Source organism: Hippichthys cyanospilos, chromosome 8, assembly GCF_059441005.1.
Source record: "Hippichthys cyanospilos isolate Australia breed blue-spotted pipefish chromosome 8, RoL_Hcya_1.0, whole genome shotgun sequence".
Classification (NCBI taxonomy): Eukaryota; Metazoa; Chordata; class Actinopteri; order Syngnathiformes; family Syngnathidae; genus Hippichthys; species Hippichthys cyanospilos.
In genome coordinates, this window is record NC_142376.1 from 19,783,090 (window position 1) to 19,807,047 (window position 23,958).

At 39.1% G+C, this 23,958-nt stretch overlaps 1 protein-coding gene across 2 annotated transcripts in view; it reads left to right on the plus strand.

The window, feature by feature from the left end:
• The window catches only part of LOC148420483 (cartilage acidic protein 1-like), a 48,113-nt gene that overhangs the window by 13,809 nt on the left and 10,346 nt on the right, over positions 1-23,958 (plus strand). For both annotated transcript variants that reach the window (XM_088422070.1, XM_088422071.1), the window contains exons 5-8: positions 9,632-9,788; positions 13,051-13,185; positions 16,897-17,039; positions 20,404-20,540. In XM_088422070.1, the coding sequence (XP_088278196.1) occupies positions 9,632-9,788; positions 13,051-13,185; positions 16,897-17,039; positions 20,404-20,540 (572 nt within the window). The remainder of the gene's footprint in view (positions 1-9,631; positions 9,789-13,050; positions 13,186-16,896; positions 17,040-20,403; positions 20,541-23,958) is intronic.

Sequence of the window (23,958 nt, forward strand, 5' to 3'; positions counted from 1 at the left end):
GCTGTTTGTTTACCAGTGATAATTCATGCCCCGCCTGCACTGCCCTCCTCAGCTTGTGCTATGACACTTCATTTGGGGAGAATGTTGGGCCATTTTCTCTCCTCTGTCCATCGCCAAGCAGTGTAATTACAGAGGCCGGCGCTCGTTTGTTTTATAGAACATCGTACAAGGGGATGAGTGATGACTGCTCTTTGCCCAGTATCATTTTCTCTATTTTTCCATTTCGACCCTTTTTCATTTCTTTTCCGCCTCTTTTACTTTCTGTGACGGAGTCTTTCTTTGTCTCTTATCGCACGCTGACTTCCAATCTAGGGATAAAGAAGCTAATAGTCGAGAGAGGACAGTTGGGTTCGCAATACTTATTTTTTCCCTTCCAACCCGCAGTCCCATCTCGCTGAGTACTACTGATGGGTTGTGCGTCTGCCATTCCGATTGGAAAGATATCCACGTATAATAGCATAATACTTTAAGAGCCAGCAAAAATGGCTTGGTGTGTGTTCTTCCGTGGCGGTTCCAGAAGGCTGATGGCGAACATGCATTCATTAAATTATATTCAAACTGACAACAAAAGGTGAGGCCATGTTAAGTAGTGGATGACTAATGCATGCATGTGGTCTTTTTTGGTCTCAAAGCAACCATTAGGTACTACTTTATATCTTAGGTCTTATACATTGCTTGGTTATGAGTTATCGCTTTGCAATTTTATTATAATAATATTAAAGATAATAAATAAAATAAATTCAGTTCTCAAGGTTCAATATAACATTGATACATGAGAGAGACAAGTGCCTACTGGGGTTAAAAGCAATATACATTTTGAAAACAAAGATAGTGTGTTAACCTTTTTATGAGCTATTATCAATGCTGAACATTTATATTATTGTAACATATACTACATGTATAAAATTGGATTCTCTTATTGGAGAGAGAAACAGAGATAGATTGTGTTTCACTTAAGTTCCAATATAAAATTGATACATAAGAGGGACTACTGCCATTGATTGGTCATACAGTACTAATAAAATAATAATCTCAATCATGATTATAAAACTACGGTGGCTGGAAAGTGCAAAACAAAACAGCAACCAACTTTCAACCACTTTTAAACTGCATGGAATTATTTTTAATTTCACAGACCTAACTAACAAAAGCCAAAACACATTTAAAGTTCAAATTAACTTTTCAGAAAACACAATAACAAAGGCCGAAAGAAATTCATGTTTAAGAAAATAACTGACAAAATGTGGAAACCAAATCTACATTTCGGAAAACCGATGGCCAATACTCAAAACACATTCACATTTACAAAAAGGTTACAAAAAGAAAAAACAAATTTTCAGAAAACAAATTTACACTTTCAAGGAACAAATTTACATTTCAGAAAACACATTTACCCCTGGGATAAGTTTTGACCCAACACTGGCTTTTAGTGACATCAAAGGAAAGGCACACACAAAATTCCAGGAGGCTAAACTATTGCATAGATTGTCAAAACATGTCGACTTTAAACATGCCGTCCCATCTAAATGCTTGCAAACAGAAGGTCGAGAGATACACCCTGCAGATGTCAAATGTATCCCATGTGGGGCTCATTTACTGCCATTAAAAATGGAAAATATTGTCGACATATTGAAAGCCCATTGATTTATCATGGGGGGAGGGGAGAACAAGCTGACAATTTTTCACATTTGTAGGACTTTCAATGACTTCATTGATTGGCTTAGTCTGACTTCCATAAAGCAAACTTGCTATGTTTGCTATCTTGCTATGCATTGTTGGACTTGTAGTTTACAAAATACTTCGATCCAAGAACTAAATGTTACAGGAAAGCTTTCATCTTGCTGCACGGAAGCATGTTATTTTTTGCAAAGTATAACAACATTAAATCTGTATGTATATTCCTATCTGTGAAATCTAAAGCATTGAATAGCTGTTAACTTTTTTCTTCTCACAAAATTAAATTTCTTCAAAACAGAACAGCCTTGGAATATATATATATATATATATATATATATATATATATATATATATATATATATATATATATATATATATATAAATAAACATAACATATAATATAATAAAATCTACATATATATATAGATAGGGCTGATGACATTGAACAATTTGAGGGGTTGAAAGGTAAAATATATTTAGATTTGACAATGTTATGACCCTTTCAAAGTCAGCCTGAGTTGGCCAGGGTAGTGAAAAATCCCCGTACACCCAGTGGTTAACTAAAGCCAAATCAAATTTACATTTCAAAAACAAATTACTGTGAAAAAAAAAACTGTGAAAACAAAATTACATTACGGAAAACAAATGACCGATATTCGAAAACAACTGACAAATATTCAAAACAAATTTTCATTTAAGAAAACAAATGGAGTAAATCCATCTGTATAATAACGACACCCGACACGGTGAGCTGTCGTTCACACTTGTACTTAAATCTAAACCGGAAGTCTGCATCCCACAACTTTACCAAGCATTGTGGTACATGTAGTTCTTCAAACCTACTATTGCACCTCCTTTTAGCTCAAGTTATACTTTTTTTTTTTCATAAAAATTAGGAATGTGGCTTTCTCTTTAACTGAACACTCAACATCATTCACAAGCCAATCGTTCCCGAGGCTTCAATACTCGGCCGGGCCTCGTAACAGTCCCTATCGGTCGAAGGTGCCTCCTGTTTTTCCTCAGAACCCTCTTGTCAGTCTCTATAATTTAGACTCCAGGAGTTTTGGCAAGTTTGAGTACTTCTCCTTTTGACTCTTCAGTTGTAATCCCAACTTTCTGTCCAGTTGCAAGTTGTGGTCGAGGTTTTGCCTTGTGTGTCTGATTGTAATGTTTTTCCTGCTCACGCCTTCCATCCTCCTCCTTCCTTCCAAAGGCAAGCAAGTCCGACCACCTAGGATTTAACTCGGTTGTGACTTGAGGCAGGGACGTGCGCAGGTTTCATCCCATTACGAGCTCAGCTGGCGAGAATCCATATTCTAATGGTGTAGCTCTGTATGTCAGCAGCGCTCTATTCAGGTTGATGTCTTTTTTCCACAGGTCTTTGATGGTACGAACTGCATTCAGCCTCCTCATTGACTTGCAGATACCTGGGACTGCTCGTGACATGTGTGAACTGGTACTCCCTCGTGAACAGTTTGAACGTTTCCGACGACACCTGCGGTCCATTGTCCGATACCATAGTCTCTGAAGTTCCATTTTGAGCAAAGGTCTTCTTGACAGCTTTGACAGTGACTACTGCTGTTGTGTATTTGAAATGTGCTCCTTCTAATGTATCTTGAAACATAGTCAACAATGACAATGTACATTTTCTTTCACCACTCATACAAGTCTATTCCAACCATCTGCCAAGGACGGTCTGGAAGTGGAGTAGACAACATTGGTTCACGTTTCTGTGATGTGTATTTTTGACACATTTTTGACACATTTCACGTTTCACATTTGACCACCACATTGTCTATCTGTGTAGAGATGCCTGGCCACCACACAGATTCCTTTTGCTCTGCACTTGGGAATCCCTTCATGGCCTTCATGCAGACGTTGAAAAATGTCTGTTCTCAAAGATGATGGTATCATCACTCTTTCTTCCTTCAATAGAAGCTCCTTACGTACATTTAAATCCATCCTGTATTGTCAGTATGCCTTGATATTTGGGTGTAGCATGCATTTTTCTGGCCAACCTTTAAGAAAACAGTCCTTTACTTTCTTGCTCAGCTCATCTTTTTCCTCTGCTGACCTGATCTCCTCCAGCCTTTTGTCTGTAGCCAGAAAACAGGATACAACAGTGCTTACGAAAACCTATATGTCTTTCTCCAGCAGCAGAGGTTTCATAGAAGGACCTCCCACTGGAGCGCGTGACAATGTGTCAGTCGTGACAAGAGTTTCGAGTGAGAACTGCTCCAACACCATATGGCGATGTATCTGCAGCTACTCTCATGAGAGCTTAGTATCTTCTTCAGTTTCTTGAATGCTTTTTGCTGTGGCTCTGCCCATATCCACTCATTTCTTTCCTTTTGCAGATCTTTAATTGACGTTGTCATAGTAGCCAGTTGTGGCATAAACTTGGCAAGGGAGTTAGCTATGCCCATAACATGACGTACTTCCTCCACATATTTTGGCTGTGGCAGCTGCTGAAAAACCTTACCTTATTCAGGTCAGCCTCGATGCCTTTGTCTGAAACTTTATGTCCCACAAACATGATCTCATTCTTAGCAAATTCACAGTTCTTGTTCAGAGTGAAGGCCTCTTTTTGGTACTTTCAGAGCACGCCATGCATCCTCTGATCATATTCCTGTCAATCTCTGCCATATACAAGCACGTCATCAGCATGACAGATTACACCCTCAAAATGTTCTAGCATCTGCGACATTCTTCTTTGGAAATGCTCGTGCACCGATTCTATGCCAACGGGAAGGCAGTTGAACTGGTACCTCCCAAAAGGCATAATAATGGTTGTGAGGAGCCGTGACTCCTGAGCAAGCGGGACTTGCCAAAATCCAGAGCGAGTATCTAACTTTGCGAAGACTTTTGCATCTTTCATCATTGCGAGTGGCTAATCCACTGCAGGAAGAATATGTCGTTCTCATTTCATCGCTGTGTTCAAGCGTGTGTGCCTGTTTGTTGGTCTGGGAACAACAACAATGCCGAGGCTCAGTGACTTTCAAAATAAACCCCATCTCTTCCATCCTCATTAACTCTTCCTTGACTGCTTCTCTGAGGAGTGGAACACGTGGGACGGAAAGTCCTACAGGTATAGCGCCCTGCTCCATCTCAGTACGATAAGGCGCTTTAAACTTGCAGAACACGCTTGAATACGTTGCTTTGAAATCTGTCTCTGTGTCTTTGACAGTGTCCACTCTGTTAACCAACCTCAATGCTTCACAAGCTGGTCTACTTAACAGTGGCTGAACTAACCCTGCAACAAGGTAGACATCTTTTGTTGTGCAGCATCCTCTTGCTGACAACTGTGACTGAAAGTAACTTTTTGCTGTAAGTGGGTAACTAGCCGGTTCAAGTACTGGTAGTTTCTTCTTGGGCAAGATTAAACCGGATGGTTTCTTTATTTAACATGACGTGTTCAACCCAAGTTTCTGACTTCACAGCATCAATTTCTCCCCAAAACACACATTCCTCATTGTCTGTAACATTTTGTTTTTTTGTGACTCCTCTTACTTTTACAGCATCACCACTGTGACACACTACAGCAAAATGTCCTTTACCTGACATTTCCTACACTGGACCTCATAAGTTGTTCAATCTTTCCATGAATGTTTATTCACGTGGCCACACCGGCCACACTCTTTTTCTAATTGCTTTCCGGACTTTTGTCCTTTTATTGATGATTGCAATGATTGAGGTTTTTTTTCTTCATGTTTGCTTTTATAGTGTCCACATCAGTTTACTGTCCTCTGCAGAATCGCTGTGTAGAATTGTTTGCTGCAGCCTCACCTTTTCACACTGCCTGACTTTCCATATTGCTATATTACTTCAAAGTCCATTTGTAGCTGTGCTGAGTCTTTTGTCCTATATTCCAACTACAATTCTGTCTCTTATAAGTTCTTCTTTAAGCATTCTGAATCCACACTTTTCAGCAAGTGTGTGTACAGCTGTGATAAACGATTCAGCACTCTCACCGTCTTGTTGTCGTCTGGAGTTGTAATGGGCTCGTTCAAAAATGATGTCCCACAGTGGTGTTTAAATGATGCTTTTTATTTTCATCAGTTAAGGGCAAATCAGCTAAAACGTATTCAGCAGCATCTCCCATAGCATATTGATATTCCTCCGTTTTGCTGTCCAAGGCCGTTGCAATACAGAACCTTTCAAATCTTCCTATCCACTTTGGTCATTCTGCTGGATGAGAAAAGTCAAACGCCTACAGGGAAGTTAATTGTACAGTGGTCGCCATTTCAGCAGTTCAATACCTGGTTTCTTCACGTTCAGGATCTCCACTTGTGACTCTGGCTCTTGTACTTTTCCCACCAACGAGTGGCACGTGAGGCTGACAGGCAGGATTGAGGGTAGGGATGAAACAAAGCAGGCAAAATTAGCGCTCTATCGCTTAAGATGTTAGGAGACTCGTGGCACAGTATGTCGTACGTAGAAGATATGCTGCCGCTTTCCACAGTGGATTCGCCAGCATTTGGAAATCTTGTCAGCTAAACAACAAGCAATAATGACAAGGTAATCTAACATTCATTTTCACTGTACAATTGCTATTAATAATAGTCTATAAATAATTGTGGTCAATGTGTATCAAGATGAAACACAAAAACGATGATGTAGTTTCTGACGTTACCCCTGCTGAAACCATCTATTTTTGAAACGTCTGTCCCTAACCTAGCTGACTGAATTTGAATACCAACATTGAAATTGTACAATGCACTGTTTCTGTCTAAATGATAAACAATGCATCACTATGCTGTGAAGCAAAGTAATAAAGGGATTAAAAATACCAAAAAAAAAAAAAAATTGTATCTTGTCATGCCTTTAAAGGTTTGCAGGAGTGGTCCCCAACCGCCGGTCCGTGGATCAACTGGTACCGGGCTGCATGGGCGCACCCGAAATAATGTTCTGGACCAGATTTAGTTTAACAGTTCATTCATATGTGCTTTGTTTGGCATGATCTTTGTTTTTTGCCGCCACTTCTGGCTGCTGTTGATATTACATAGAGAGAAGGATGATGTGCTTTTGTGAGAAGTCAGTCGGTGACGCGCACCCAGTCCGCAATATAAATTCCAAGCGTTGAACAGTCCGTGGTAATAAAAAGGTTGGGGACCGCTGGTTTACAGTACAGACTACTTCATTTGTACTATTTTTAGACTCAAGGCAACCTTCCACTGGGTGCGTAGTGAGTGTAATGAGCTACATTTCAAATGGCAAATCCATATTTCCAGTTATGTTGGTGAGAGAGAGTAATACAAAAGTAATACAATAGTAGTGTAATGCCTTACATTTCAAATATTGTAATGTAACTAATTATTTTGAAATGACAGCAATAGATAATGCATTACAGTTTTGAAGTAACTTGCTCAACACTGATGATAACACACATTTGACCTGTGTCGCAAATGTACCGGTGCTTACGTGTAAGAATTATTACCATCGCCACAAATGTGCACTTACTGATAAATGTCCCTGCCTGCTTTATGTTTCCACATGGAAAATAAAGTCAAATATCAACACTGCCTGACAACTTCGTAGATGTAAAAACTGATTCCCTCAATTTAAGCTAGCCTGTGGTAGCTCCATGAGGCTTGATCTTTGCACCTCATTGCACATTTGAGGCAGTGTGAAATCAATTTATAGGTCGCGTTCAATGTTTTGAGGCGTGAGGAGCTACAAATTTTGCAATTAAAAGACATGAGCTGAACCCTATATCCAGTAGCTCAAAGCGGCACACTCTCAGTTCGGCCATGACATCTGGTCTCATCCTTTCAATCAGCAACATGGTTCATTCTCTTTCCGGTTTGGCGCATTGTAATTTGTTTTGGCGTTTATTAATATCCTTATCTCAAATGTATTTTGAGATAATATAATGTATCAAAATGTGTTTTGGGTTTACTTCATTTCTTTTCCTAACAGTAATGTTTTTTTCCCGCCTTTTGTAATTTGTCTTCTGAAATTGATCTTGTTTCAGCTTCTGTTAATGTATTTTTTTTCTGAGATGTAAATATAAATTTTTTTCATATTTTTTTTAATTTGGTTTCTTAAAAGTGATTTTGTTTCACCCTTTATGAAAGTGTGTCATAGTTTGTTATTTTGTTTTGTTTCCACCGGATGAACCATATCACTACAATTAAATACAAATTATGTCAATACGGTGCCATCATCTTTTGAGCCCTTTTAAAGAAGTGTGATATAGGAGCTACATAAGCCAAAAGCCAATATGGTCTTGGCAAAGCTGCATGTCACGCCCATCACACTGGCAATTGCACTGACAGAAATTAGCCTTGGGCAAAGACTTATTGAAAAATCATTGACTTTTAGGTTTGTAAAGTAACTGCCAAAGGCCTTCAGGTCTTTCATTGCAGTTCAGTCTCATTTTTCTCGCTGTAAGGGCATGCGTGTGCGTGTTTGTGTGTGCCTCATAGTGTAGCCGATGCCTCTCACCAAAACCATCCAGCAGAGTCAGAGTATTTTTTTTTGTAGCGTACTTTTGAAATATATATTAAAAAAAAATACTGTACAATAAAAATACCTTATAGGTTTGTCACAAATGGTAAAACTGTGAGTGTGTTTTCTCATATGCATGCGTTCTCATTGACTGAAATATGTTTCGGCCTGGTGGGAAAACTCATTGAAATCAAGTGTGTGGTCTATTAGTGTGGTTCCGTTTGTGTCTGCAGGGGCTCTGACTGATAATGGAGTGTGAAATTAATCTCCAAAGGAAGGCGGCAACCGGGGGAGGGGGTAAAGGGGTTGATTGAAAATGTTTTTTTATTCTTTTGGTTTAGAATTAGAGTAGGATGGACTCCAAAAAATGTAAAATGCTTTTAAGATGACTGATTTCTTCGTAAATGCTAACACACACAACATTGCGGTTGGTCTACAATTTGTGATTTGGGTATTTTTCTGTTGGTGAAATAACAAACACAAGACACAGCTGAGTGAAACACATGTTAAAATTGGAAACCGATTGGCTGAACATACTGAAGTGCAAGCTGATGAGACAAAACTGTCAGCAGAGGAAAGTAATGACAAGGCAGAAGGAGATTTGTTTCAACTGAGCTGTAACGTTTGATCACTTTAATACGCATGAGCATGTTTTCCATTTTCTGAGACGACCATCATCAGTGTCTAGAAGGAAATATGCGATATCTGTCTTTGTTTTTGACAGTTTCATTGTTTTGTTTCAGACCACTTTCAAATGTTCCACTGATTAGTGGTCACTTATTTTACAGTTCAAAACTGAAGTTCAAAACTGAAGAGTAACTGTACCACTGTTGTCATGAGGAAATGACAACAATAGAAACAATGTCAAACATTAAAAGTTAGACTTTTGATAATCAGTTTAGTCAAGCCAGACAGGCGGAATCTTTCACTCAGTTTCACTCAACAAAGTAGTCTTGATTTGCTGTGACAGACTTCAGTGACATTGGATGTTCAAGGTTTGATTGAGCTCAAATTGATGCAGGGTCAAAAGTTGCACATGTTCGCCTTTCAGTGAACTTTTTGTTTGGGCTATTTCCTTGAAGAAAACTAATGAAAATTGTTGAGGTCAAGCACAAACAGGAAATTGTTTTTGGTGTGCAATGTTAAAGAAATTGAAGTTTTCAGTGCAATGATATCACAAAATTGCTTTGTCTTTGTCACTGGTAGGGGTCTGGCAAAGAACATCTACAGACAGACAATAAATCCTGAAGCGCTTCCCAGACATATGGTCTGGACCCAAAAATGGCTCCTAGATCTTTTTATTTATTTTTTTAATTTTCTTATTGGGTTGCTTATTGTCAGAGTAGAATGCTTAAACCACTATTTTTTTCATCATCAAACAAGCATACATTACAAGTTCTAGCACAGGAGCATATGATACAAAATTCTCATTTGTAGTATTATTTACTGACACACCAGCTGTACCTATGTTATCAAATGTAAACATGTTTTTTTTCCCATGCAGGGTACGGGCCGTTATGCAATCTACATAGCTAACTATGCCAGCGGCACGGTGGGCCCACACGCGCTTATAGAAATGGATGAGGCGGCAAGTGACCTTTCACAAGGCGTCATCGCACTCTCGAATGTGGCCGAGCAGGCAGGAGTCAACAAGTTCACTGGTGGGTGAATGTGTGTTTGAGTGTATATTTGCTCATTTGTGTGTGTAATAAAGACTTTTAGGATCATCCAGGAACATGGAATGCCAGCTCTTTGGCAGGAAAGGAACCTGACCTGGTGTGCGAGGTAGAATATTTCAGACTAGACTTAGTAGGACTTGCCTCCACACACGTCATTCATTGTAGATTGTAGAGAATTATTGTCGCATGTATAGCACGAAATCACACAATGAAATTCTTAAACTGTTCACCTCAGCGAACAGAAGACGGCAGCTGTGGTGGGCACCATCATGCTAAACATGGCAAGTTAGAAATGTATACAGATAAACAGCTCTGGAGTTGCTCATTGAGAGAGGTGCAAAGCAGGAGTGGGCATACGTCTTGTCCCCCTAGCTTGGCAACTGTATATTGGGGTTCACCATGTTCAACATTAATGTGGCCGCAGGTCACCCGAGGCCACAGATTGATGATTGACTTTGTGGTCGTGTCATCGGATTTGCATGCAGGTTTTGGACCAGGTAAAGAGAAGGGGTGGAGCAGGGGGTGGTTTGTTGGCTCCAATGATGGGAGAGGATGCCGGTCAGACCTGGAAGCCCCAAACATAATGCAAGGGTCTGCTGGGAATGTCCAGCAGAGTCCCCTGTCAGAAAGAGTTTCAACTCCCACCTCAGGCCAGAATTTCTCACAGGTTCCGGGAGAAGAGGGGGACATTAAGTCAGAGTGGAATGTGTTCCACGCCTCCTTTGTCGATGTGGCTGACCAGAGTGGTTGCCGTAAGGTGGTTGTAAACCTCCTCAATTCCACCACGCGTCCTCCTGTGAGAAAACCTTCCAGAGGTGGGCTTTCCTGTAACTGTTGTGGCATATCTCAGTGGTCGAGTCCTTGTTTCACATCCTGCTGCATCATCAGTTGGTAAACTGAGTTGTCAGTGTAAAGGGCATTAAGTACCTAAGAGCTACAAATGTGTAAGTACATTTACCATTTAACATTGAAGTCACGAGGTGGTCAAAAAACTCTTGGTCGCAAGGCCTCTGGGATGAATGAGATCTGCCCGGGATTCGTAAAGGCCCTGAATGTAATAAGGCTGTCCTGGTTGACACGTCTCTAAAACATCGCGCGGACATCGGGGACAAAGCCTCTGGATTGGCAGACCGAGGTGGTGGTTTCCCTGCTGAGGCTGCTGTCCCTATGATCCAACACCAAATAAGCAAAAAATGGATGGATGCATAGAGGATCATCCAGTCCCTCAATAGTCATATTGTGATTTACACAGACGTGTGCAGAGGAGCATGTGCTTGTTGTACCCACGAAGTAAGAAAGGATGAAAGAGTTGAATTGGTGCCAGGTAAGAAGGAAAAATAAACTGTGATGTTTGTGATTAATCGGAGTAGAAAAAGAAGAGGAGGAGGATGTCCGTCGGCTCTTCGTCAGCTGTTTACTCCGGTCAAAGTCAGAAGAGGCGAAGGGGAAGGGCGGCACGTACGAACTGAGACGACATCCATCACCTCAGCTGGCATCTTAGCAGTTCACTCTACTGTGTATTTTATGTCTGACTCCTTTAGTCAGTCCAATTACAAACAGTCAGTCATATAAAACATGTCAGATGGGACAAGAGGCAGCATTATATATATCAAGAATATTTCTGCAAAAGACGGCAAAGGTTGTTTGATTGCTTTACTGCAGACGGCTATTGCTATTTGCAGGAGGCCTTTATTTGTACAAAACACTAAACCGTATGACTGAAATATGTACATCGATGCAAAATGTGGTTAGTAGCTGTCGTAGTGAAAACAACAAAAAAATGAGAACAAGTTTATAGTGAAAACAGCAAAACCGAGGCAGAGTGGGATAATCCAATACATAATATTGAATGAATAATTAAAAACACAATTATCATACGGCAGGCTACTAAAACTCAAATTCATCATTAACAATGCCGTGTCCACAAAACTTAAGATTGATGCAATACTGGGAGGTAACTTGATATGACATTAGTTTAGTTAATTAGTTTTACCTGAGACGCATTTTACCAGCATTGTTTCCTTCAGATACTCTGGTTAGCAATGGACTTGAACGTTCTAAGCCCCTTTAATATTTGTCGGTGGTCATTAGTTGCTATCGGCTGCTATTTTTCATGCTGCGATAAGGGAAGTGGTTCTTTGTGTCTTAATATGTCTTATCAGCCACTAGATTTGCTGCAATTTAAATTTTGAGTCACATCAAAACAGAATGGCATCTCATCATCGCAAATGTAACATCAAACCAAAAAGGCTCCTGGGCCCAGCATCAAGCTTTATCAATAAATTGGCCATATACTGCATATATTTTGTCTTTTACAATGATCATCAATGATATTTATAAATCCGTATGTACCAGTGGGTAAGAAGCAGAGGGTGTCATTGAACCGCATGAGTGCAATAATAACAGTAATACATTCAATTAATAACGCACACGTGAATGATTCGCTTGGTGACTAATTGAGAAACGGATTTATCAGACATGGCTATTAATTTTAGGAAAGATGCTGTCAAGTTGATAATGTATTCTTCGAATATTCCTCAATTTGGGTTATGTTTCTTTTCATTTCAGTGTAGCCATAATACCAGGAACAAAAAGTATATATTTTTTTGTTTTAAGTCTTGGTCATAAAAGCTGCTACATACACACGGCTTTTCAAAGAAGCGCTTACCCTTGAAACCATTTCTCTATATCACAACCTCTAACTCACTCCCCTCTCACTTTGAACAAACCGCTCACACCTGCCAGGACAAAGAAAGCGTCTGATGGATACTTGCTTTGTTGCAAAGATTGCACAATAAATGACAACGTGGACCGTTTTGCCCATGATTTCTGTCTTTGATAAGCGACCCACTTGGGAATTAAATTGCAGTTTGTTGTAGGCCGTCATTGGGAAGTCCTTAAAATTCATCCAAGTAAGTTTTCAGCGATGGTGTGTTTACAAATCAATCTTCATCACATTCATTTTTACAAGCAAGATGTCATCAGAAGCGGGCTGCAGGAGCTGTGCCAAAACAGTTGTGATTGATATACAGTACACTAGATGACTTTTTCATCACACTGTTTTCAGGAGGGGACAGTTGTGTATCAAAATGGCAGGGCAGTCACCTCACTAATGTCACTGGGAAATACGGCTCTGCTCTTGAACGTGTCTTGAAGCGGCAAACCGCAGTCAGCATGTTTGAGCTCATCAGTGTTTAAGAGCTGCTGTTTATTTTGTGTTGGTCTCTTGTAATTATCCACACAGGAGGCCGAGGTGTGGTCGTTGGGCCTATCGTCAGTCAGAGCTACTCTGATGTGTTTTGTGACAACGAGTATGGACCCAACTTCCTCTTCCGAAACAACGGCGATGGAACTTTTACTGACGTGGCGCAGCAGGCCGGTAAGAGAGAAGTAACGGTTTAAAGATCCTGACAGACTTGGAATAATAACTTGTCTATGAGGTTTTTTTTTTTTTTTTCCAAAATAAATAAATGAAGCTGTCAAAATTCCTCCTATATCTCATTCTTTGGAAAATTCCAAATGCTATTAATATGCAAATAATGTTAAGTGAACTGATGGCTAAAGGATGTAAAAGTAATTTTTTTGCGCACTGTTGACTTCAGATTTGAGACACTTGTGTGAGTTGTTCTCTTTGCTTCACTAATACATTTCATTGCAAAAAAGTAACTGTTATAACATACCTTCATCAACATCACTGAATAGTTAAGTAAATATCCACTTTGTTCCTGAGGGCCATCATGGTCGAATGATAAAGGGTAGGTCTTTGAATATCAAACCTCTGGCTGTCAATTTCTATTAGTTGCGTTGGGTTTTGTTTTACAGGGAGGGTTTTATTTATGTATTTTTCTTAAGCCATCCTTTGCATTTCTTTTTTTTTTGCATTTAAATATATCTGACACGACTTTGGAACTTGTTGCACTTTGTACTAACAAGCAGAAAATGTTGAATTTGAGTCTACAAGACCAATTTTTTTCACTCTGAATGACAATCATGGCAGTTAATAGCACAACATCCAATTGGATGGGATGAAGATCATAAAATAATTAGTCAGAGGATCTTTGTTTGAAAAAAAAACAATACAAACCAGACCGCTTCAATGTTACGTATTATGTGGGCCCCCTCTGATTTTTTGGACCATAAGCACAGCGCCACATACCTTGCTACTTTTGCTAATGTGCTTGCACTGCAACAAACCACCAGAGATTCACCGAAAACTGTATCAGGGATGCACATTCTTCTTAGCTTTATGAAAGGCAAGGAGAAAACTACCGTAATTCTCCAAATATAAGATGCACTTTTTTTTTTTTCAAAAAATGAAGGCCAAAAGTAAGCGTGCGTCCTATAAACGGTAACTTGAAAATTAGATTTTTTGATGTATTTTTTTTAATTGACACCATTTGAGGAAGATTGATCATCAGCCACATAAACCGAGTTTTGATGCACAAATGTGCATTTATATTTCGGACGTATTCTTACTTAGAATAATTACCGAAACAGGACGAGCTCAAGGGCGAATGGCAGGTTACTGTTAGCAGTGAGTGCCTGTTGCAGCTAACAGCAGCTCGTGTTAAATGAGGTTGTTATGGCATTGTTTTCAATAACAGAAGCGAGCAGACTGAACCACCACCCAAGTTCACCCGTGTTCACGCACAGAAATATTGCAAAAACAGAGAGGATCATGCAGAAGTTATAATGTCTCAAGCTGATTCAACGAAGAGTGGCAAGGTATGCAGTTGAGTACTTTGGTTAGAGAACGCGGAAATGTATTCCATTTGACTCGTTTATTACCTCAGTTAGGGCCAAGGATGAGAATTCTCATCTTTTAAAACAGTAATAACATTAATAACTAAATCATACAATTCTGGTCAAAAAAGTTTTTCTTTTTTTTTTGAGAGGAGCTGTCACCTTTGACTAATGCTTGCCTAATATAAGCCAATTGAGCACTTTAGTAATAATTGTGACCCTTGGATGGCAGTGCTTCCACACTTATAACACAGCTATTATCTACGTGAAATTCAAATTAAAGAATGGAAGACAATATTTCATATGATACCACACATATTTGCATAGCACATACAGTAATATTCGGTTGGCCTTGAAAGGTGAGTGAAAATGCTAAAAATACTGGTCCTCTATCGGTTTCCATTTCCAACAACACTTGGCACTGAAAGAGTTATTTGCGGCCTTTTGGCATATGCACACAATCATAAACTTTGTGAAACACAGATGCTGCACAACTTTGGGTATTAATGGTAAAACGAAGGAAAAAGGAAAAACAAGTGCTTTGAGCGCATTCAGTTACACTGGCGAGACGATCACTGTTCACTGTCAATGAGGGAAATCTGAATCACATGTAACGTGCAACAAATATATGACTTATGGATATGAACACAAGACAATATGAAGTTTAGGGAGATTGGATTTATTTTGTTTTGCTATAGTTTTTACGTTTTTTCTAAAATCTTGGTGCATCTTATATCAGGTAACATAGAAAATACCAGAGTTTGACCCCAAAATTAAGGGTGTGTCTTGTACACAGGTGCATCTCAAAGTTAGGGAATTAAGATATTACACAGAGCTTGGTTGCTCTTGCAGTTTGTCTTGCCACCTAGCAAGAGGGCAAACAGCTATTGATTCTCGACTAGCTTGTTTGTTAATAATTTGCGCTACATTCATGTGCGCTTTTCATAATTCTTACTTTCATACAAAAAGGTTCTCTGAACATTTTTGACCCTGTATAAAACGCATCAGTTTTGTCTGCTAGCTGAGGACATGAGCGGCAAATCTTGCACCACATTTAAGTGTGCCACTCACATCTTGGAGCCACTTTTCAGTCACTAAGACGTAGTGAATGAGAGCGGAAGGCGTAATTCTCATGTAATTCAAAATGTTAGGGTTCTAGGTTGCCAAACAGATTTAAAGATGTTTCTAAACTTTGTTGAAGATTCATTGCATTTTTATCACATGGCGTTTCATGAAGCTTGTTTATTAACCTGAATTGTCCCAGTGCAGTTGGAAGTAATGGCTTTGGCTTGCTCCTACATCTTCCTTGGGCTAAATAAGACTGTGTTGAACCTCTTTGAACAAAATGCAACCAGCTTTATTACTCTGGAGATACTGACACACCTCAGTGGTTTTGAGATTGCGCAGTGTCTCACATCTGAATTGAGAGTTCAGGAACTAGCGATGTTGCTTGTCTCTTTTTGTCATCCTCCCCCTACCACACACATCACTAGGATGAAAATATTTTCTCTTTTAGCACCAACATTTAACTGGCCTTCTCACTTTGTTTTAAGTTTGTAATTGTGATCTAAAGTGGGCTTGTATAAAACAGTTGCCTTGTAAACAAACACGGGTCCTCACCGGAAGTTACTCCCCTCTATTCACGCAAAGGCTCATTGAGCATAGGAAAAAGGTGAAGATCATTTTCTCAGATTAATTGGAGATTGGAATTTTAGTGCCTGCTGCAGAGTATTAAAGATAATCCTTAAGGTACATAGAAAGGGCATCTAAATTATCGTAGAATGCTTATGATAGAAATCAAGTCAAAAAAATGCTCTTCACAAAAATATGTTCTACACACCCATGCTAGTCAAAAATAAATAAATAAATAATCTCAATAAAATATTACATTTGGGGAATATGAATTAAGCAGCAAAATTGCAACTGTTTTTATCCACCTCCAGGGATGGCTATTTTGTCATTTGTTTTAGTGAAAATGATATCACAGTTGGTTCACTTGTTTTCAGGGTTTTAGTCAGTTGATATTTGTAAGCTGAGCTGTGATTACCTGAGCTGTGATTACCTGAGCCCTTAGCAACTGTGATGTCATTTTTCTTTGGCAGCAGTAACAAAATGTCCACTTCCCAAGATGGATAAAATTAGGTCGATTTTGCTGCTTAATTGTGTTTGGACTTGCAGGAAAGCATAGAACTTGTTCTGGTAAAGAAGATTATAGCCTTAACTCCACAAATAGGTCCCTCCCAGATATTTGTACTGTATTTATCCCAGTCTGCCTCCATGTTTGTAATTGTTATTCTGTCATAAGAAACTTGAACAATACTTAATCAATGTGTACATGTTCTGTTAGGAGTGGAGGACCCAATGCAGCATGGCAGAGGCGTTGCCCTTGCAGACTTCAACCGTGACGGAAAGACGGACATCGTTTATGGCAACTGGAACGGACCTCATCGTCTTTACATGCAACTTAACAACCGTAAGCAGAGGTTCAAGGTGAGACCGCGCTTTTTTGCGTATGCATCCATATTCCATGCATGGGCCAATTACTAGTTTGACGGCTTATGATGGTCTTAAAACTTCAAGGTTTCAACAACCGCCAATGCGGGCTGTGAGACCTAGTGAGCTCCTCTTTTCTTTTTGGAAAGGATACCTAAGTAGGGGAATTTGCTGCTTGCAGCTAAGTAAATGAGCCGCTTCCATGATGTTCATTGCCTCCAAGTAACTTACAAGGAAGGAGGAAGCAAGAGAAAAGAAACACTGCAAACATGGATGTCATTTGCCCTGATTAATATGCATTGCCCTAAAAAAAAAAAAAAAAAAAAAGTACCCCACCATTGTTGGGACACAATATGGAATCAAATCATAAAACAAATTAACATTTAATTATTCAAACTTAAATTGGTACATATTTTTTTGTACCGAATGTTTTGTACTTTGTTTCCAAAGATAAATTATTCCTCTATTCCTCATTCTTGTTTTTGTAAGTTGTTTCAACTACAAATGTCTTAGGCAGTTTGGCTGAGATATTTAATACCATGTTCAAAATATTGGGAAACAATTATATTTGATAGTCATTAATATAACCCATACACATGAGACAAACCCTCCAAAATGATCCAAAGGTTACTGAAATTGAATGTAACGAGCATGTTGATATTTACGTAATTAATTAAGAGTGCTGAGCAATTATTTTGAAGTGATCAAGCGCGGTCATTGCAGCGAATAATCGACCTAAGTTGCTGATGTAAGCGTTTGTTCTGCTGCCAGAATCAATATCAAGTTAACACACCTTTATGATACAGACAGAGGGTGTGAATAGTTGACCAAAGATTCTATTGACATCCGCTCAAGTGATGGTCAGCTGTGTGTGTATTGCGTATGCGATGCATGAGGTGGTTTGAATTGGCAGAGACATCCTTTATAGAGGAGATACAGTAAATGTCTGCAGAGATCTTTTTATGGAGTTCGAAGAAGGGGACCCATTGCATGAAGATAATTCTCTCAACATTACACCCACCATTTATACATGTTCTCATAAACACACACATATTGACAAGACAAATTGGATAAGCTGCCCAATGTTTTCCTTTTTTTTCCCCCTCATCTTCCTCTTCGTACAAAGCTTGTTAAATCAGAAGGCCACAACAAATTTAAGATGGCTCTCAGCCACCCGGACTGACTTTCCTGCATGCTGTGCTGACCTTTGGCTTGCATAATGAAGCTGTTGTATCACTCCAGTAAACCGCTAATTAAATTGGGCTGAAACAGCAGCTTGCCACCGCAGTGGAAAGTGCAGATTAGGCCTGTTTGGGTTTTAATTAAAATCTATTACTGCGCTTTTCTTTGTAATTGTTCAAACACACAAAGATGCACACGCACACACACGCACGCAAACACAATCAGTCACACGTGCGCCAAGTTTCCCCCACTAATGTTTAAGACCACACGAAGACATCAGATGAAGATAACTAAGGAAAGAAAGAAAGCGGTTTTTAAATGGTGATTTATTTTTTTTATTTTCATCTATTAAACTTGTAAAATATATGTTCAAAGCTACCTGAACTCTTGTGAAAATATAATTGCCCCCTCCTCTCTTGTTGACTAAGGAGTTAAACAGTCCCTGATAACATTTTTCGGTAAGCTGAGTGCATTTTCAAAACTACTCAAATCCAATTCCTGATATGAATTTTATTTATTCATTTATTTTTGAAGTCTTGTGAAAAGTCAACATTTTGGAGCTTTTAACCATTGTTGATTTCTCACCCTAAATACCCATAAAGTGTTATGTGATGCATTTCTAAGTATTCCTTATATATTGTGCACTCTCACACCAGCCCCACCCAAGCAGATAAATGAGTGAGTTGAAAAAACTTAATATGACAAAAGAAGCATTTTCTATCCCCCCCTTCCACCTCTCATACCACCTATGCAAAATTAAACACATGCCAACTTTATAGTACAGCTTCATTTTGGTTCCAGAGCTGAGCTTCTTAGCTACAACATTTTACTATAGAAAATTCCAAAGTGGCGAAAATATGTGTTTGGGAGCACATAGCCAGTCAGACAGTCAGTAGTAAATACTCACCTGCGGGTGGAACTATTGTTAAGAATACCGAGTTCCCACGGGAACTGATTTGAGAGGAGGAATGTGTGTTAGTGATAGCGATGTATTGACGTTGTTTTACATTTTAATGTCAATAAAATGTTTGTTTTTGGCCCCGTTATTTACGTTGTTGGAATAGTCTCAAGATGATGAACGGATGCAAGTTCCGTGGCAGGCCAGCATTGAACAACGTCATTAAGGGGGCGAGGCGGCCACACGTTAAGAGGTGCGATGTCTGCGGACAGGGTGTTTTACTTCCTGGTTAGAAATATTACTACCATAAAACTTATATTTAATAAGAAAGTGGATCTACAGTTACACTGGTATGTGTTCAAATGTAAGGCCACTTATGGTAAGATCTTGGAGCTTCACTATCCTACATAATTTTCATGATGATTGTAATGAGGACTCCGAAGACCCTTTTCTCTAGAGCTAGTTCATCCTTGAATTACCCTTAATGCAAATTTAGTAAAACTAAATAAAACAACAGACATTTTTTTTTCTGTGTCTCCAGTTAGAAAGAAACAAGTTGTATGGATATGTATGGATATATTCCTTGACCGTATCAAACACATGACATCCTTGCATATCTTTTCTGCGGCACATTTGAGGTAGTAAAGTGGGTCTTTGTCATCTATCATCCCCCTACCTGAATGCCCAAAGCCCCCCACCCTCTCCCCCTACTTCATGGCCTCCGTCGGCCATTGCTTCTCCTTCACCTTAAAAAGCAAGAAGGTCAACCCCCCCGGCAGCTTTATGAGCCTTATAATTAAAACACGGTGTAAATACCGGAGGTACTGAAGGGCTGCTCTATAATTCTTTCCCGACTTATCACTGCATCAGTGAAGCAGGAAGACATCTGTTACTTTCACGTCCAAAAACACTGATGAGATTTTTTGTGGTTTATTTTTATTTTTTTATTTTTTTTCGGGCGATACAGTTTACTCCCCCTGTGTATCCAACCTGTCCACCTTAAACTAATCTTTACAGAGGGGGAGTGATCATTTGAAAGATTAGTGTTTGAGTCAAGGCCTAGACCTGGATTATTAATGCTGTCTGCTGAGCAAAATAACCTTGCAGGCGCAAGGTTATGGAATGAGCTGAGTGCACACTTCTATTTGAAATAATTGACATTACAGGATCAAAGCCATCGGGCTGCAACAAACTCTAAAATTCGCTATGAAGAAGAAAAAAAAATCAGTTCAGTCGGTCCTTTTAATTTCCTGTCCTGTTGTACTGGTGTTGTCTTCCCAGGACATAGCCTCGCAGAAATTTTCTATGCCCTCCCCGGTCCGCACCGTTATTGCTGCCGACTTTGACAACGACAATGAGCTGGAGGTCTTCTTCAACAACATCGCTTACAGGGGGCCTTCAGCCAACAGACTTTTTAGGTAAACTTCCAGACATTTCTTATCAAGCTGATCAAATTTACACCCTGATCAGTGATAACAGTAATTAGGTGCAAAGGTACCCACGTACAGTACATAAAGGGATTTTTTTTGTCTCTTTTTTGTTGTTGGTTTTTTTAGTCTTAACCCTAACTCTTAGTTAGTCACTTGATTTGTTTGACGTTACCACAAAATGATTTTTTTCTCAATGGCCCCATGATTAAAAGAAATGCATAATTTACTTAGCCACTTTCAGGAATAAAAAGTGAATACTTCATCTATAAATAGATAACTTCATCATTTTTATGAATAATTAATACCTGTAAAACCACATTTTTCCCAATTTTTCTTGACTGAAAATGTCATCACTTGCTCAGGGGGCTTAGGTAACAACCAATCTCGCTTCCCCTGTTATCTGCTTTTGGTCATATGATGTTTGTAAACTGAGCTGTGATTACTGGTAATTGCTACCTAAGCACAGAGTTTATGACGTCATTTTAAATTGATAAGGTGCCAAAATGTGTTTCAAAAGTACTAATTATACATAAAATATAATTCAGTCATCAAATCTATTGTAGAGAAAGGACCAGCTTTTAATTGCTGATAATGGCTAAATACTGTCATTATCGCTTTCCTTTTGAGTACAGAAATAAATAATTGTTTTACTTTCAACTATTTACATTTGTTTGTTTGTTTGTACATTGTCTTCATACGCAATACACAATGTTTATATACAATGAAACAGAAGTTTAAAATGTTACTACATATTATTATTATTATTATTATTATTACAGTTATAATTCAGTGTAGTTCAAGACCACAAACAATATGCAAAAACATGGACGGATTGTTAAAAGAGTGTCCGCATTGAACATTTTTATCTTTGTAAATAGATTTTTTTTAAAGTTGATTTTACAGGTGTACCTAAAATTGTGGCCTCTGACTATGTTTATTATATTCAATTTGAAGCCAGTAGGAATTTGCAGCCAAGGATCCTTATCCAGCATCCTACCTCCTGCACACATGGGTGACTCTTTCATTAAAGACAGTTTTAGGTTGGGCTTCCTCGCTAGATAATATTAATGAACAGAGCCCTGTGAACACAATCTTAAGATGCATATCGAGTTGTTAAGAGCTTACTTTGTAGCATAAACCCAAGCAGCTTGAATGAAGCATCTGATGAATGTTGCTATTAGCGGATGAATCCAAAACATGTGGAATATCAATAATCAGTTTAAGCCCCAGCAGTTTTCTGGATCAAAACACGCATGCTTGCCAGGTCGCTGAGGGAGAATTTGTCTTTTTGGATGCGGTGATGTTCCGACGGGGGTCACCGCTCAGGAGCACTTGGCTACCTCGTCGTTTGTTATGAAGATGAAGCAACTCATTTAACTCTGCTCTTAGCCCATGAAAAAAAAAAACAAGCTCATATTTTGCCCGGGCTAATTAATCTATGATATGACCATCAATATCTGGCTCAGCCTCATAGATTATTAAATTATACTGTGTGCATTCCATATGGAAATGCTGCGTTTTACAAAGAGAAATGGACAGTGCTTTTTAGGTCAAAAGCCATAACAAAAGCCAACTAAGGTTATCACTGGAAGTTATAGTCCCAAAATAAAATGATGTACAGAGCAACTTACTGTATTGTCAGGTTGTTATTTCAGGTTCTACAGACGCAACAATGTTACACCTGTTTGTCAGTACGATCCAGTGAAAAATGACACCAGTGCAACTAAGGATGAACCAATATTGTTTGGTCGTACTAGTGCTCATAGTAATCCAATACTCTAGGAGATTGAGACTATTTCATGAGCGGGGTGGGAATATTTGAGTTCACGATTCGAATGGATTCTAATTTTGAGATCCCCACTTTGATTCTGAATTGATTTTTGATTCAAAACGAGTTTTAACTCATAGCAATTCAATTCAACTAATTATAGGTTTCTGTTTCAGTCTATGGATGCGCAAAGAATCATCTTACAAGTTCAGTCTGCTTTGCAAGACCAAATAACAACAAAGTGTCATTTGTGTTTGCTTTTTTTTTTCCACATTAATATTAAGTTCTGATTTGTAAGGAGCGTGACTTTTCCCACAAAAATAGCATGCGAACAACTGCTACTTTTTGACGCTAGCTATAAATCGTCTAGCTGTTATAGTGTAAAATAAGATGAAACAAAAATTCCAAAAAGGTAGAACTAGATACATTGTCATTTCACAGGAAATTGTAGTACCAAATTTTATATGAAAAACTGTTGCCCATTCATATAAAAATATGAATATTTTTCAGTACATTTATGAAAAACAATGTATGGAAACTTTTTCAAGTGAGCAGCTAAATTAAGAGTGTGGGCAAAGCATGAAACATGTGCCAGTTTGTTTATCTGAGCATATCGGAAGCGTTATCAGTCACAATTGTAATATATTATCTGGGACAATATAGAGAGCATTTTCATTCATTTACATATACATGTGTGTAATACTGTATGTGTTTGTGAATTATTTTGGAGTTTGCATTCATTGTTTTGCATTTGATCTTGTTTTGTGTTGTGTTGATTATGGACCATTTGCTTTGGGTTCAATTAGAATATTTTTCCCGAGTTAGTTCATTTAATTCAGTGCGAGACCGTGTGGATAGTCTTGGTGACATGACGAAACGCTATTCCTGTTTCTGTCACGGGGCGCACGGCGGGTATGAGGGCCGGCGTGGTTGCGGAGGAGGAGGACCCAAAAGCAGGAGGGCGTCGAGATAGGGGCTTGATGTAATCCATATTTATTAACACAACGAACGGGAACAAAAGCGGGAGAAAACAGGACGGCAAAAACTCGGAACTAAGGGCGCAGGCAGGCTGGCAAAAACAGAAAACAAAACACAAACGGACGGGCGGCAGAAAAACACGGAGCTGAGGGACGATCGGCGAGACGGGACTACAAGACGACTACGAAAATGCGACAGAGACAATATGGCAATGATCCGACACGGGCTGTAACAAAAACCAGGTTTAAATACATTCAACTCTAATCAGACAAACACACGGCAACCGGGCAGGGACAACAGGCAAAGGGAGCGGAATGCAGGACACGAGGGGCAGGTAACGCGGACAGGTGGACTAAATCAGAACTAACGCAGGGAGAAACGAGAGGAGCAGAAACAGGAACTATATACGTAAACAGAAAGGAACAGAACCCCTCAAAATAAACCCACAACCTCAAAATCCAACAAACCATGACAGTTGCTGTTGATCTACATATTTGGAACGTAGTAGAAATACTTATCACGGCTTCAACATGATCGGGATCTGCAATAAGAGAAAAGCCACTTTTAATACTTAAACCAGGGGTGTCCAAACTCGATCTTCAAGGGCCGGTGTCCTGCATGTTTTCCAGGTTTCTTCCCTCACACACCTGATTCAAATAA